We start from the raw sequence: 17445 nt of genomic DNA on the forward strand, positions 1-17445 counted from the left end.
CCACTTGCAGCTGCTGGAATGACCTTGGGTTAGCCACAGCTCTTGCAGAGCTGTCCTTGAAAGGGCAGCTTCTGGGAGAGCTCTCTCAGCCCCACCCACCTCATAGGGTGTCTGTTGTGGGAGAAGGAGATAAAGGAGATTGTGAGCCGCTCTGAGACTGATTCAGAGAGAAGGGCGGGGTATAAATCTGCAGTCTTCTTTTTCTCCTTCTTTTGTGTCACGACAGAAAACACAAATGTGTCGACTTCCGAACAAATCCTAAATAGCCACTCCTCATCCTTCCTGAAAATAGTCAGTACTGGGGAGTTCTACTGTGAAAAGATATCATAGACTTTCAGGGTGTTGTGGAGCACTGTGAAAATCTCACGTATAAATATTACCTTTTTGTAGGACATCCGTCATGTTTGAAATTTTGTCTGGAGTTGACAACAAATGTGAAGGCCTTAAGATGGCAGTGTATTGAATGCAAGACATGCAGTGCCTGTAGAATCCAAGGCAAAAATGCGGTAATTTTCAAATCCCTTAAATACAGAATAATGTTTGGTGTTATTTTCAACCTCTTTGGGGGCTAATTGAACCAAAACTATAGGTTTAGCTAACAGGGACTCTTTAAAATGAATGAAGTGATGTTTTAAAATATATGTTGTTATTTATGTTTCTGCTTAACTATGAAGTTAAATATATCTCCAAGATCATGTTACTTTCCCCTCTTTTTATTTATTCAGGATAACATGCTGTTTTGTGATTCTTGCGACCGAGGATTCCACATGGAATGCTGTGACCCGCCTCTCTCCCGAATGCCAAAAGGTGACCAATGCAAATCTGTCAAATGCATAGAGCCCTGTGTGGTAATCTGGCTCTGTTGGCATATATCTTGACTTCCCGTGCAGCATCATGAATTGATTTAGTGAATTATTTATGTGGTAGCTGTTAGCATGGGTCAGATGGCACGTTTGCTGTGAACATTTGAAGCAGTCCCTCTTTTGGGTCTATTAGTCATCGTTTCTGTTCCAGACTGAGTGTAAAGAGTTGTACAAGCGGCAGCTTGTATGCGAGAAGCTGAGCCGGCCAGGTGTCAGAGGTCACGCTGAAATGCATAGCAGAGAGTGAACTTCAGCCTGCATCTCCCAGCTCAAAGGCTAATGATTCTCAAGCCAGGCTTCTCGACTTTGGATTTCTTGTTGCAGAGTTCGGGAGGTGCATAAACAGAGATCACCTTCTCTCCTTCCTAATTGAGGGGAAATGGTGCAGCCACGGTGTCTTTTTCCCTGCCGAAAGAGCAGACAAGTCAGAGACCTGTAATTTTTTTTTTTTGCATGCTTATTATAATGTGGGTTTTGAGTGTTGGTAATCTTGATTACAAGACTCTCTTGCCTTTCTCTTGATTTTGTTAATAGGTTTGCTCCATTAAGCTCTTTGCAGATTAGTTAAAGTCAATTATCTTTTGCATCTTGGGTCACCTCAGATGTATCAAAGCACTTCAGCTGAATGGTCAACAATTTATAGGCCAAAGTGGCGGTCAGAATGAATTGCCTTGCTGATGGGCAGTGTGTGTGCACAAAACAGATACTTTGCAGTACGACCATGCTGTAGACTGACAGCCCTGGCTTTCTGCTGCGTGCTCAGATGCAGAGATGGAATCATTCCTGAAATCAGAGAACATTAACAGTGTTAGCACTGAACAATTTCTTGCTTTTCAGTGAAAAATGTTGTCCTCTGCTTGGATGAAAATTGATCATAAGCAGAAAAAAAAGTTAAGAGTATAAATGATGCTGCTCGCGACTCACCCTGTGAACCTTGTTGCCTCCAGATGGAATAATGCAGTGGTGTCAAACATGCAGCCCAGGGGCCAAATCAGGCCCCCGGAGGGCTCCTATCAGGCCCCCAAGCAACTGGCTGTCATCTGCTTCCTTCTCCCTCTCTCTTGCTTCCTTCTGCATTACAGCTTGCTTTGTTGTAAAGCTTGCTCAGTTGCACAGAAGCTACAGAGCAAAACCTCTGTTTTCTCCACTGGCTGAGGCTTCTCCCTTGGGGAGGAAGGGGGTGAGGCAGAGCTTGCTTTGCCAGGCTCACTCAGTTGCACAGCAGAGCTACTGAGTCAAGCCTCTCTTTTTTCTATTGTCTGAGGCTCCTCTCCCTCCTGGTCCCCTGGGGAAGGAAGGAAAGAACCAGAGCTTCCCTTGACCACTTCCCTGGATCCCATGGGAGAAATACAAAGAAAGCACCTTTAAGACCTATGAGTGCTAAAGTTTTAAGCATAAGTTTAAAAAAAACCCTTTAATTGTGTTTCTGCCCTTTATAAAGTTTATATCTCTGCTACTAATCTTAAATACGCCCGGCCTGACGAGGTCTCATTTATGTCAGGTTCAGCCCTCGTAACAAAATGAGTCCGACACCCCTGGAATAATGCATCCCAACTCTTAATTCCAGGGAACAGCCCGTTCTGTATAGAGAATTGTAATTGAGCTGAATCACCTGGGAGACGTTGTCTGAAAAATGGAAATTAAAAATGCCCTTTTCCGGACTATTTGCTCTTTGTGGTTGACTGTTTCCTTGTCCTACATGGGCTTGCTTCCACACACTCTCTCGTCTCTTCCTGGGTAGTTTCAGAGGGTTATTTGGTTAGTCTGCAATAGAACAGCTAGAACATATGAACACGTGAAGCTGCCTTCTACTGAATCAGACCCTCCTCCATCAACATCAGTATTGTCTACTCAGACTGGCAGCAGCTCTCCAGGGTCCCACGCTGAGGTTTTTCACACCTATTTGCCTGGACCCTTTTTAGTTGGAGATGCTGGGGATTGAACCTGGGACCTTCTGCTTACCAAGCAGATGCTGTAGCCAGATTCCAGCTAGATTCCAGTCCAGGAGTTCCTCTGAGACTAACAAGATTTGGGTGGAGTGAGCTTTTGAGAATCTCTTTGTCACTTTTGAAATACCCCAGAAAATCATGATGGTCTCTAAGGTGTTACAGGATTGGAATTTGCTGTTCTTCCTACGTAGAAGGTCTCCTGTGATATGGCACTGTAGTGGTTCACCTGGAGCTGAACCTGCCATCCATACCCTGAGTGAAAGGTGGATAGCAGACTCCAGTGGTATTAGGCATTAGTAAACCAGGTTTTCCCCCATCGCGACCTTCGTTTCTACCAAAGAAGATGAAGTGAAGCATAGACAATACATTTATTTTATCTTTATGCCAATTGGGAAGGAGATAATGATAAAAAATTAGTGCAATTCATGGGTTTTATTTTGAACATCGACGCAGGTATGTGGATTTGCCAGGTCTGCAGACCAAAGAAAAAAGGAAGAAAGTTACTTCATGAAAAAGCCACACAGATAAGGCGGCGATACACAAAGCCTATTGGACGACCAAAAAACAAACTAAAGCAACGAATGTTGTAAGTATTCTTTTATTTCCTTTTATGGGAAAAGGGAACTTGAGATCGCATTCATGTGAGGGGGTAGGGTGGGAGTTCTTCCTCTTCACCTGATTCAGACAGTGCCCATGTGATTGCTCCTTTAGGGGCAGAGAATACATCCGAATATCCAGTCATGGAATTCCAGTGTGTGATTTGGAGCTTAATACCCATGGCTCCTTCAGAAGCGGCGTATGTCTGTAACCCTTTCCAAGCTATGTTACAAATGGTGTGTTCACACTACACTAGATAATGTGTTTTATATCCAGATTTTTGCTATTCTTATACAGTAAAAATCCAGATGTAAAACACGTTTAGCGTAGTGTGAATGCACCGAAAGACTGTAGACATGGGAGTGAGCTGTGGGACCACTTCATGAGGGGACCACTTCATAACACAGATTGGAATATGTTGTTGGTGTGCAAGAATGGCCACCCCTAATGTATTAAATCAGTTGTGGGGAAATTTGTGCGTAGACCTAGGGGAAAAGTTGGATTTAATTTTGGTGATGGAATGCAATCAGTTGGGAAGACTATAGCAGTTTTGCTGAATTTATTTGAGCGTCTTCATAAGAGTTAATAGGGGCACTGCCTAGTGGATTTTTGTTTGTAGCTCAGAATGATGGTGTGAAACCATATAGCATGGCGGATGGTTGTCAGCGTATACGACACCAGCAATAGGTTCTGGAGATATAGAGCTGATGTTCTAGAATCAAAGTAAGTCAGACTTCTGCAAACAGATTTCAGTAAGATTGCAAATGTTAACAGCCAGCCGCGTTCAAGCAAGTGGAAGGAAGGAAAATGGACTGAGGGCCAGATTTAAGACTATTAGTTGGCTATTCTACAAACCAGATAACCAGCAGCCCTGGGCTGCTGCATTTCTAATTATGAGCTCCTCTGCATATTAGGCCACACCCCCTGATATAGCCAATCCTCCTGGAGCTTACAGTAGGCCCTGTACTAATAGCTCTCTAAGCTCTTGGAGGATTGGCAACATCAGGGGCCATGGCCTAATATGCAGAGGAGCTCCTGCTAGAAAAAGAGCCCTTAGTTTTACCATTAAGAAAAAAAATTATGTATTTCTTTAGGCTTATATCCTACCCTATCCTGAGATGGCTTTTTAATATAAAGTTAGTTGTATGCGCAACAGGGGAAAAGAAAAAGAATCTGGTGTGATTGTGTAGTTTTGTGTTTGAGGCTTTGTACGTTTATCTCTAGCTGGTATTTCTTTACCCCTTAGGGGTTCTGCATCTATTAATTAGGCTGTGAGCCTTCCCAGTAACTCATTGCTTTACTTTCCATGCAATGCCTTTCTTAGTTCTTGTTTTCCTCGGGACATAATTTTATTTGTGCCTTCTGCAGGATTCTTCAGTACTCTTTTTACCCGCTAAACTTTCACGTTTTAAAAGTTAAATATCATGGTGTGCATTTTTGACCTAACACTTTGAGGAAATGCACCGTTCTTCTTTTATGAATGTTTGTTTTGAGTGGTGTTTTGGAGCTGATGTGAAAGCATTATTGTTGAAATTGATCATACACAGGGCTTTTTTTGTAGGAAAAGCCCAGCAGGAACTCATTTGCATATTAGGCCACGGACCCCGATGGCACCATGTTTTGCAAAGGACTTTTTTGTAGAAAAGGTGCAGCAGGAACTCATTTGCATATTAAGCCACACTCCCAACACCAAGCCAGCCAGAACTGCGTTCCTGTTCAAAAAAATCCCTGAGCATACGCAAGCCTATCAGACTGGACTGAGTTCCTCTTTCTCCCCCTAGAGTGCAACAGCACTTCAGAGTGTCAAATGTTTTTATATTCTTCCAACATAATTCTTTGCATCTCCTAGGAGCACACTGTAGTTATCCGTGTTCAAGAGACAACTTTATTAATAGGGTGCAATCCAACACAGCATTCAAGTGCCTCACTGAGATGAGGTTATGGTGTATTTAATTATATGTTGTGTTGGGACAGTGCAGATTGAACACTCATTTATTGCTGATGTTAAGAACAGGAGCGCACGCTCTGCATCCTTCTCTGCAGGCTTTTAAAACTGGCATCTAAAAGCACGGGTCATGTTAGGGTTCAAGACTGAGGAAAGGCCAGTTAGCCTTGTTTCCAGTTTGTGCTCATGCTGGTGAGCAGGGCTTTTTTTGTAGCAGGAACTCCTTTGCATATTAGGCCACACACCCCTGATGCAGCCAGTCCTCCTGGAGCTTACAGTAGACCCTGCAATAAGAGCTCTGTAAGGTCTTGGAGGATTGGCTACATCAGGGGTGTGTGGCCCAATATGCAAAGGAGTTCCGGCTACAAAAGAAGCCCTGCCGGTGAGCCATTTAACTGGGTGGGTGGGGCAACAGGAAGGGAATGCAATTAGATTTTTGCACAAGGCTTCCTATTATGGCAGGGTTTTAGATACAAAAAAATCAAAGTGCTAAATTGCCATTATTTGTAATGCTTGTGGACCTTCTTAAATTTGACATGGTTCAGAGCCTCAGCATGTCTTCTGAACCTGGCCGGAGTGACGAGCATGAGTTCTGTGAGTGGCCCACGATATATTGCTGTGCTCAGCAGGGAGCCCATTTTACATGCGTAGTGGTCCTTTATGCCCATCACTGTTGCCAGTTTGGTGCAGTGGTTAAGTGGGGAGACTCTTATCTGGGAGAACCGGGTTGGATTCCCCACTCCTCCACTTGCACCTGCTGGAATGGCCTTGGGTCAGCCAGAGCTCTCTTATCTGGGAGAACCAGGTTTGATTCCCCACTCCTCCACTTGCAGCTGCTGGAATGGCCTTGGGTCAGCCAGAGTTCTCTTATCTGGGAGAACCAGGTTTGATTCCCCACTCCTTCACTTGCAGCTGCTGAAATGGCCTTGGGTCAGCCATAGATCTCACAGGAGTTGTCCTTGAAAGGGCAGCTGCTGGGAGAGCCCTCTCAGCCCCACCCACCTCACAGGGTGTCTGTTGTGGGAGGAGGAGACAGGAGATTGTAAGCTGCTCTGTGTCTCTGATTCAGAGAGAAGGGCGGGGTATAAATCTGCAGTCGTCGTCTTCTTGCTGTGCATTATATAGAATGCTTTACAGTTTCTTTCGTTTTTTGTTGCTGTCAGAATTCTGTGATTTAATAATTTCACGGCTGGTGAGCTAAAGCTAGTAGAAGGTGGCCCCCCCGAAGGCCTTCAGTAAGTTAATGACCAAGTTCGATTGGAACACAAGCAGTAGATACATCCTTTGTCCCTGGACCACTCTGACTGTCGTCGTTTAGTTTGTCTTTATTGTCACCCCACCCCAAAACAAACCCTCATTTAAAAAGCTGTTAGAAAACAACACAGCCTTCCTTTTTTTCTATTTGGTCGCAAAGAGAGTATGGATAGTGTGAATGTAGTCCTGTTCCTTTTTGATTCCTTGCCCCTTGGTTCTTTGATGCTGACTTCTTATTTTCCAATATTTCTTTGCTTAGGTCTGTAACCAGTGATGAAGGATCCATGAATGCATTCACAGGAAGGGGGTCACCTGGTAGGGGTCAAAAGACTAAAGTCTGTACCACACCTTCATCTGGTCATGCTGCATCTGTGAAGGATTCAAGCAGCAGATTGGCTGTTACAGACCCCACCCAGCCTGGTGCCACCTCCACCTCCTCCACCACCACCTCCAAAATCACCACCACCACCTCCACCTACATACCTGCCTCTACACTTAACGTTAACAAGAAAACCAAAGGGCTCATTGACGGCCTTACTAAGTTTTTCACCCCGTCACCCGATGGTCGCAGATCACGAGGTGAAATAATAGACTTTTCAGAGCATTATCGTCCAAGGAAACTGGCCTCTGAGAAACAGTCATGTCCTTCTCATGTGTTGGCTACAGGTACCACACAAAAGCTAAAACCTTCTTCACTTCTGCCCCCAACCCCCGTCTCTGGTCAGAGCCCCGGTTCACAAAAATCCGGCACTCCCGTCTCTTCTAACTCTCCCCAAAGCTCTTCCAGTCAGTCGAGTGCACCCTCCTTTAGCAGCCTTCCCAATAACAGTCAGCTGAAGGGACTTTTCGATGGACTCTCTCATATTTATACCACTCAGGGACAGTCTCGCCAAAAGGGGCACCCAAGTTACGCACCACCCAAGCGTTTGCGTCGCAAAGCAGCGTTCTCTTCCACGTCCAAGTCTAATGCTGCTTTCTATGGAAGGAGAGATATTAGAAGTAGGTTTCTTTCTCATTCCTCCGCCTCTGGATGGGGTATGTCTAGAGGACGTGCTTTTAAAGCCATTGCTCACTTCAAGCAAACGACTTTCCTTAAAAAGCGCAGGATTCTAGGCAGATTAAAGTATAAAGTGACCCCTCAGGTGGGGGCCCCCTCACCAGGGAAGGGGAACTTGGCAGACGGAAGGATTAAACCTGATCAGGATGATGGTAAGCAACAGGTCAAAGCGCCAACCAAACCCGCGTCCCGTCCAGATCCAAATTCTTATTTTGTCACACGGGTCTCGGCTATTTTTTCTCGTTCTTACTTCACTCTCATACGAAAGCAGTGAACTCTGACCTTGTAACTAATGCTGACTAAATCTCCAGAGTGTTTTTTCCGACTAATACTGTACCACCATGTTGTTTGTCAATTTTTGCGTATGTAGTGGCACTAGCTCCCCCCCCTCTTCCCTCCCAACGTCTTCATCGTGTCGCTTATCCCTCCGTAGTCCCGTTTGGGAGCCATTTCATGCTGTCGCCCCTTGCCCTTTCTCTGGCCATCAGGCAAGACGAGCATTCCAACTCTGCATTTCCCTCTCCTCCATTGCTTTTCCATGACCGATTCCATCTTGCTACACAATGCTGGATCTGTACTGCTGTGAAATTTTACTCTTCCCAGTTTTTAAAAATAAATATTTCCTTTTCTTTAAGAGAACTTGTTTGCACTCTTAGCTGTAGTCCTGCATTGTCTAAGCTTAGTTTCGTGCCAGAGGTTGTATTTTACTCTTTTTAAAGTAGACGTTGCACTGAGGATTTGCCAGAAAATGTGAAATCTGTGCTGCTTTTCCCATTGTTTGACATAAGGTTTAATTTGCTTTCCTCCACCTCTGGCTGTGGCATGTCTAGAAGACACGTACTTAAAATATTCATATGTTTATACGCTAGGAATAGAGACTGAAAGCCTGAGTGAGGACAGGAAAGCAAATACAGATCACACTTGGTAGTGTGTATTTTAAACAAGACGTGCAAGCGTGGTAAATGTAACATCCTAACAATGCCTGACAATGATAAAAGCTTGCCGTCTCAACTGGGAAGCGGGGAGGGGAATAAGTTAGAGTCATACGTGCTAATGTAATAGGACCCGGGGTGGAATTCTAGCAGGAGCTCCTTTGCACACTAGGCCACACCCCCTGAGGTAGCCAATCCTCCAAGAGCTTACAAGGCCCCTTTTGTGTAAGCCTTTGGAGGATTGGCTACATCAGGGGTGTGTGGCCTAACATGCAAAGGAGCTCCGGCTAGAATTCCACCCCTGAATAGGACTGTGAGGGCATCTAGCATTGTCAACATCATGTTGGTGAATAATCTCTCTGCTGGTTTTGAACAACAGGTACTGAAATCAAAATAAGCATCAAACAAGAAAACACGGATTTATTTCTGGTGGGAACCAAGGACTTTGTTACGGAAGAAGATCTGGAAATGTTTAAGCAGGCTCGAGATCTGGCCATGGAGGTAAGGCTCACCCTGAGCAAACGTCTCGGGACTGAGCAGTATTGTAGTAATGGAAGCTTCCGGGTGAAGAAGGGAAGATGTGTACTTGTGTCATTCATTAATTAAAGATAGGATTTATATCCTAGTCCTTCTCCAGCTTGGACCCTATTTGTCTGAGTGGAGGAGTGGACCAGAAATGATGATGACTGACAATAAGTTTTGGGTCATTTTAGATGGGATGTAAAGCTTGGGTAAGAATGGGTTGTGTCTTTTCTGAAGTTCAAAGATGTCTACTCTCATGTTTCAAAGATGTCCGCACTAAAGCCAGCCACCAAGCCTGTGTTTTTATGTCTTGTCTTCACTCAGAGGAGGAGGTCATTTTTGACCAATGGGTGATTCCTCCCAGTGGGAGAGGACGTGGGGACAGATCACAGCTGTCTGTGTCCATGGTTGGGGACACTCTTCTCCTTCTCCTTTCCTCTTCTCCTCTGCCTCAGCAGAGATATTAAATACCAGACAGCAAATCTCTGTAGGGTAGTTAAATGTAAGTACGAGCAGGGGTAGAGTTCTAGCAGGAGCTCCTCTGCATATTAGGCCACGCCCCTCTGATGTAGCCAATCCTTCAAGAGCTGTCAAAAAAGAGCCTTGTGAGCTCTTGGGGGATAGGCTACATCAGGGGATATGGCTTAATATGCAGAGGAGCTCCAGCTAGAATTCCACCCCTGAGTACGAGTTTCTTTTTGTTTTAAAACTTTAAAGTATTTTGACCAAAGCCAATCAAATGCTCATTTAAACAATGTGGCTTTGAGCTGGACTAACTTCTGTTGGTTCTCATTCGCCTTGAGCTTATGGACTCGCCAGACCTTTGTATTTCTTCTTTGATCAAGGAGTCCTAGAAGCAACTGAGTGGTCCTGCTTCTTTCCCCCCATTGTATCCTGTTAGGCCTTGATAATTTTTTTTTAAAAATGAACAATTCGGCACTCATTTACCACTCCTCCAAGTCACTAAAAATTCCACCAGAGTTCTACCAGTACTTTTTCTTTTAGCTAAATCCTTAGTATCCATATTTTAGTCTGTCAGGGGAGGGCGGGATATAAATTTGATAAAATAAACAAATAAAATAGTTTTTGTTACATGTTTGCTTTAAAAGAACTTTTCTTCATTCTTAGAATTATCTCCACAATCTGCTCCATATGAGGTTCCCTGTCTACTCCTTATCTCAAGTTAATTGATGAGACCTAAACTAAACTGGCCAATTTTCACTGAGTTGCCTGTCCTCAACCCCCAGTCCGTGGCCTGTTAGCAACCGGGCTGTGAGTTGTATAATTATTTCATTGTAAATTAAAATGTAGCAATAATAATAATAGCACAATGTAGTAATAATAATAATATTAATAATAATAAGACATTGGATTAATATCCTGCCCTCCACTCCGAATCTCAGAGTGGCTCACAATCTCTTTTATCTTACTCCCCTGCAACAGGACACCCTGTGAGGTGGGTGGGGCTGAGAGAGCTCTCTCAGGAGCTGCCCTTTCAAGGACAACTCTGCGAGAGCTATGGCTGACCCAGGGCCATTCCAGCAGCTGCAAGTGGAGGAGTGGGGAATCAAACCTGGTTCCCCCAAATAAGGAACTCACACTTAACCACCACACTAAACTAATAAAGTGCACAATTGTATCATCCCGAAACCATTGCCCCCTCCCTCCGGTCCGTGGAAAAATTGTCTTCCACAAAACCAGTCCCTGGTGCCCAAAAGGTTGGGGACCGCTGCTCTAGGTGCAATACTTTGTGGACAATAATGGGCAGCAGTTGCAGGGGTGAGCCAGGGTTCTTCCACTCAGTTAATGGAAACTTTAGTGTGGGTCCAACCTCATATTTCCTAATGAGCTTTGGGTCAAATCTGCTGTCATAGACTTGAGAAAGAAGAGTTGGATGTGGTAAAAGCTGATTTCATACAGAGGAGGAGTAATCGTTGCAGCCCTGTCAGATGACTGTTTGGTTGAGCTGTTTTGTGGTCATTACTGAAAATTTCACATTTCTTATGGTGTGAAATTAGGACCGATTCCCCACTAGCCTTGTCCCAGTCTCATACTCCTCTTCTCTGTGGGGCTTCCATCCAATTTTGCACAAACTGCTGTGAGGCTGCAACTCATTCCACCTCTTTCCCGCAGCAAGCAAGATCCTCTGAAAACCAGTTTCTGCTTGCTGTGGGAAAGAGGCGGAGCGAGTTGCAGCCCTGTGGCAGCTTTTGAGAAATCGGATGAAAGCCCCGCGGAGAGGAGGAGCGTGAGACCGGGATAAGGCTGTTCATTCTTCCCTAAGCAGATAACTCATGCCATAACAATTAGTGATGACCAAAGTTCCCTCTAAGCTGCAGAGTCTTGTGAGCTAAAATTCGTCTTTGTGAGCTGCTGGCATTAAAGTTGTGAGTTCTGCCTACATTATTGTGCTCTGGGGTCATCCTTTCTGAGTGAAGACAAAAATCTCTGAGCTGCAGGCAAAAAATCTGTGAGCTAACTCAGCTTAGAGGGAGGGAACACTGGTGATGACCAGGAAGTTTAATAGTGTCCAAAGAAGGCTATCTTATTCTTTCTCTCTTCCCTCCCCACCGTATAAATACAGAAGATCGGATGTAAAAATGGCGGTGAAACAAATGGCCGGTACCCTTCAGTGATCGAATTTGGAAAATATGAAATCCAAACCTGGTACTCCTCCCCTTACCCGCAGGAGTACTCCAAGTAAGAGGGCAATTCCTACGTTTTATATATAGGATAGAAAGAAAGTTCAACCCATTTCATGACAGATACATTTCACTAAAACACCCACAGCTCACAAAGTGTTCACTTTTCATATTAATTGCAAAGTCTTTCAAGCTAACACCTGAAAGGTTAAATTTACAACCCCCTCTGGCTCTTTTTAGTCTCAGTCATATATTGTGATTGAAGACAACATGGTGTGAAAATGGCCATGCTAAAATAAGGAGATTTTGAAATATTCTGGCTAGAGAGAGGAGCTTCTTCAGTTACTGTTTGAAATGATTGAGTTGCATGATTTATTTGTCTCTGAGAAATTAGGAGTCTGGTTTCAACTGACATTAAGCCTACATGATTATAAACATGATGAGCTGGGGCAATCCCTGGGAAAAGTATATCATGAAATGGAAATCTGCTACGGCGAGCAGAGATGCATGCAGGTTATTGGAGCAGGCCTGCCTTGCCTAAATATCTTTAATTACTGAGCCATGAAAACTCAAATTGGATATCCCCCCCCCCCCCAGATAATTAATTGCACTCTAATTGTGAATACTTTGAGCCTTGTTGAAATTTTATGTAGTCAACTCATTTTGATTTATAAGTAGCTTCTATTTTTTTGCACTAAAGGGGGAAGCATTGGACTTGATGTAATATTCAGGAGAAATGGTGCATATTAACACTGTGTGAATCAGAGCAGTGTCTGATGTTGGCCGTGGAAGTAGGGAATTGCTTCAAGTACATGCACGGCAGGTGAACGTTTGGGGTGGTCTTGAACAAAGATTCGGCAGTCATCAGCCTCAGCAAGGAGCTGTAGCCCGAGAATAAGGGTTGGAAGGGGGGTGGAAGTTTTGTTCTCTGACTTAAATTGTTTATACAGATTAGGGAAGAATTTGGAATTCACATTTGGTGGTGAATCTTATGAGAAGACAATTGCAACGCTTATATGTCTGAGCAGAGGTGACCAAACTTGCTGAACACAAGAGCGACATAAAATAAACATCAGATGCTTGAGAGCCACAAGACATAAATGTCAGCTGTTTGAGAGCCAGAAGACAAGGAAGGAAGGAAAGCAGATGGAGAAAGGAGGGAGAGGTGGAAAGAAAGCTGCAGGACTGCAGTCCTAAGCTCTGCTCACGATCTGAGTTTGATCCCTGGTGGAAGCTGGGTTTTCAGGTAGCCGGCTCGAGGTTGACTCAGCCGTCCATCTTTCTGAGGTCGGTCAAATGAGTTCCCAGCTTGCTGGGGGGAAAGTGTAGATGACTGGGAAAGGCAATGGCAAACCATCCTGTGAAAAGTCTGTGCCATGGGGCTCTTTTTTAACATTAAGTACAACAGTGTAAAATAAACTACAACCGCAAAACTCAAATCATTCAAAAACCCTCTATTTCAGGGGTAGCCAACGGTAGCTCTCCAGAAGTTTTTTGCCTACAGCTCCCATCAACCCCAGGCAGCATGGCCAATGGCTGGGGCTGATGGGAGTTGTAGGCAAAAAACATCTGGAGAGGTACCATTGGCCACCCCTGCTATATGAATAATTGCTAAAGAATTTACATTTATAGGTGTCTATAAATATAAAGCCCTGTGGCACAGAGTGTTAAAGCTGCAGTACTGCAGTCCTAAGCTCTGCTCACAACCTGAGTTCAATCCCTGGCAGAAGCTGGGTTTTCAGGTAGACGGCTCGAGGTTGACTCAGCCTTCCATCCTTCCGAGGTCGGTAAAATGAGTACCCAGCTTGCTGGGGGGAAAGTGACTGGGAAAGGCAATGGCAAACCACCCTGTGAAAAGTCTGCCGTGAAAACATTGTGAAAGCAACGTCACCCCAGAGTCAGAAACGTCTGGTGCTTGCACAGGGGACCTTTCCTTTCCAAGCTGATGGCTGGCTTGACTTGGCTTTAAAGAGAGAAATGCCTTCTCCAAGCCAACTGACTGGGTGGTGAGAGCCACACAATATGTGTGAAAGAGCCACATGTGACTCCCGGGACACCGTTTGGCCACCCCTGGAATAAGAGTTCAGCAGGTTTGCTAATTACTCTGTTTTGGTTTGCTCTGTGAGTCCCTTAAACTTGTGGGGAGTAAAATGACGACGCTTGTCTGCTTGTCACTTCAATATCATGACCAGGTGATGAAAAAAGTCCTGGAATTGTCCAAGCCAGTATTCTAAATCAGTATAAGCTGCAACTGTTGTGTTAACAGGAAGATGCACTCTTACCTCCTTCTCAATCGATAGTGCTCTTTCAGAGAAATGGAAGAAAAGTTCGGGGTTACTTAAATGAAAGTAACTGCTCAGGAAATAATGACATGTTTTGTTTAGCTTTATGAGAATTATGAGAATTTTTTAAAAACGTAAATGTAATGTTCAGCTTGCATTAAATATACCCATAATGGAGCTTATTTCTTTTCTGTCCTGGATCCGCATTGTCTGGAAACTGTTTTTCATAAATGTTGAGAGATGTTGCACACAGTGTTGTTGGGCCACAGGTGATTCTGGTGCAAAACAGTTCCTGTCTCTAATTAAGATAAAGTAGTCCTGTTAGCTGGAGGCATTTGTTGAAAAGCCTTCCTTTACCTGGCAGGGTGGCTGGCACCCCTGACCTTTTAATGACAAGCTTGTTACCAAGAGTCATGTGCTAGCTCTGTCCTTAAACAAAGAGCATGCTTTAACCTTTATTTCTTTGGGAATTTGGAAGAAAAAATTGTTGTTTTTTGCTATAGTACCTGAAGCAGAAGAGATACTGACTAGCTTGATTTTTAAACTTCAACAGACTCTCAAAGCTTTTCCTGTGTGAATTCTGTCTTAAATACATGAAAAGTAAAAATATTTTGTTGAGACACTCAAAGAAGTGTGACTGGTTCCACCCTCCGGCCAATGAAATCTACAGAAGGAAAGACCTTTCGGTGTTTGAGGTAAGCAGAGTTTTATTTGTCTCAGGGAGTGTTGTGGGCCAATTGAATGGCAAGACCACAGGGCCTGGGTCACTGATTGCATAGCTCAGTAACGTGATTCTGAAATACGTCTTCAAATGGTTTGCTCTACTTGCGCGTTTTCTTTCTGTTGCCAGAAGGGTAGTCTGTCACACAGAATTTCCCATTTGATTTTTAAGTCTTACTGGCTTTAGTCTTCATTGTCTTCTCCTTAAAAGAATATTAACTTTTTAGGACCCAGTCCACATATGCAGAAGAATAGGCTGTTTTGAGGTGGTAACATGGATTGTAGCACTTTAGGTTTCAGGTATAGGATGAGGGGATTATGTTGTTTGCAGCTCCTGTGGCCTGCATGTGGTAAAGTCCAGGATAAAGCCTTTCTCATCCTTATACAGGTTTTTGTTGGGAAGAAATTTTGCATGGGGGGAGCATTCAGCATGTGATTTCCTTCCCACGGTCTGCGTGGTGTAGATTTGCCAGCCCCCAAGTCCCAGCGGGTCCCCTGGTTTTGCAGGTTCAACCCCACCAGCAGCCAACTGGCCAGTGGTGGTGGTGGTGGTGGGGGGAAGCCCCGCCCCAGCAGCCGTAATAAATCACTAGAATGGTCCGGCTCAGAGGACAGGTGTTGAAAGAAACAACATCTACACTTAAATGACTTGATTGTGGTTGCTTGTGCACCTAAGCGGGTGTCTGTGTGTGTGTGTTTTGGTAACGTGGGTTTTTAGAGCTCGAGCATATTTTGTATCCAGAATACGCCAGCAGATAAATCACAGGGCAGGTTCCAAGGGCTTCTCCCAGCTGCTTCTTCAAGTTGCTTGACTGTTAAAGATAATTGGAAAATGTAATACGGGAAATGGCCCTCAGTGAGAACGTGCTGCAATTTTTCAAAGAGTCTTTTAGTGTTTATCATTCATTGACTTCTTAACAAGACACTGAAGAGCCTCTGCATCTCATTCCCATTCCGTTTTTCCAATAAACTAGAGAGATGCAAGCAACTACTTAATTTTTCGTACATATCTCCTCCCGGGCAGATCCTTGATTAGAGGAGAGGAGGCATTTCATTGTGATAAGCATTTCCCCGGGAACAACACAAGCCTTTGCTTTGGATTCCCCCTCTCCTCACTCCTCTTTGGTCTGCTGAAGAAATTAATCTTCATCCTCTTCCTCTGGAAAACGGTCATATAAACTGTCAGCTCCCCACCCCCGAATTTATCTTATGGCCAAATTGGGTATTGAAAGGCTTGAAGTATATAACCCACGTGGATGTGACAGCCACTTGGATAAAAGGAAGTTCAGTTAAAACGCTAAATCAGCAAACGTTAAATCTAGTTCTGCTTTCTCAGCCTCCTCAAGTAAAATATTATCTACGAACAGGCCTTCAATTCAGCAGGAGCTCACAGGAGTGCAGCTCCTGAACCTTTCTGACAGCCCGCCTCCTTCCCACCTACCTGTCTTGTCCATTGAATAGCAGGTGCAGCTGCATAACAATCCCTGGATTAGGACAGTGGGCTGCCAGCCAACCACCAGGGGCTTTACCACGCTCCCTTCATTAACCCCTGGAGATTCTTGGGCAACCCTTTCTCCACTTCTTATGTGGTTTTGGGTGGCAGGTGGCTTACTGGCCATCTGACTGGGGGAGAGTGTCAAGCATGCGGGTTCAATGATGAGTCGAAGTTGATACAAAGACTACGTTTATTGATAAACTGATACTTTCAGTGTAACAGATTCTTGAGAGTAATGCTGCGAATACATTGATACAATATTTTTAAGGCTTACTTCAAAAGGATTCCAAAGGGTGGGGGCGCGGGGTAGCTCTCACACATAAACTATCATAAATGTCTACATTCTCATAGTGTTATCAGGATTCTGTCCTTGCTTTCCCCAGGTGTGTTGTACTCCCTACCAGGAATGTATGGGAAGGTGCTGATTACTTCTCAAGTTAGTTTCGTTTCTCACTACTTCTGCTTTTCATGCAATAAAGCAAGAAGGGGGAAGGGAAAGAATAACAGAGCTAGCAAAGCTTGGTTCTCCATGATACTTCACAGACCACTGTTAGGCAGGACCCTATAACAATCAATTATCAGTGGAATTTCACCATGCTTGACATACTGCCCCCCCCTAACATCAGCGTCGGGGTTTCTGAGGGAATGCTTTATAAAACTTGTTTATCAAATCAGGGGCTAAAACATCTCTTTCTGCTACCCATTCATTTTCGCTAGCCAGGAAATGTTTCCATTAAATCAAAAAATACAACACTCCATGTTTCATTTTTGCATCTAATATCTCTTGCACTTCATGATGACTCTGATTCCCAATCTGGATAGGTTGTGGAGCTGGTGGTCGAGGGTGCTAAGGAGTACCACCCGGGTCTCTTTGCAAAAGACTGCAATAAAAGACAGGGTGTATTTTACTAAACATCTTGGGCAACTCCAATTCTACCGACACTTTATTAATTACTCTCTTGATTTTAAAAGGACCTAAATTTCTGGCTGACATCCTTAAATTTAATTCTGACCATGTTTGAATGCATCTGTAAGCTCGGTTTCATTTTGATTTTATCTCCAATGCTTAAATTTTTATATTCTGTGTATTTTTATCTGAATCTATTATGCCATTAAAGGTTTGGTATGGTATGGGACCTTACCTTCTACATAAAAAGGACCTAGAAATCTATAAGCCAGCTTCTTTG

At 44.1% G+C, this 17445-nt stretch overlaps 1 protein-coding gene across 1 annotated transcript in view; it reads left to right on the forward strand.

Moving 5' to 3' along the window:
• The window catches only part of KAT6B (lysine acetyltransferase 6B), a 197804-nt gene that overhangs the window by 105299 nt on the left and 75060 nt on the right, over positions 1-17445 (forward strand). Inside the window, exons 4-10 of the mRNA XM_060236705.1 lie at positions 391-506; positions 726-807; positions 3266-3398; positions 6868-7817; positions 8977-9098; positions 11704-11819; positions 14597-14738. Of these exons, the coding sequence (XP_060092688.1) occupies positions 391-506; positions 726-807; positions 3266-3398; positions 6868-7817; positions 8977-9098; positions 11704-11819; positions 14597-14738 (1661 nt within the window). The remainder of the gene's footprint in view (positions 1-390; positions 507-725; positions 808-3265; positions 3399-6867; positions 7818-8976; positions 9099-11703; positions 11820-14596; positions 14739-17445) is intronic.

Source organism: Heteronotia binoei, chromosome 4 (assembly GCF_032191835.1).
Source record: "Heteronotia binoei isolate CCM8104 ecotype False Entrance Well chromosome 4, APGP_CSIRO_Hbin_v1, whole genome shotgun sequence".
In the NCBI taxonomy this organism is placed as follows: Eukaryota; Metazoa; Chordata; class Lepidosauria; order Squamata; family Gekkonidae; genus Heteronotia; species Heteronotia binoei.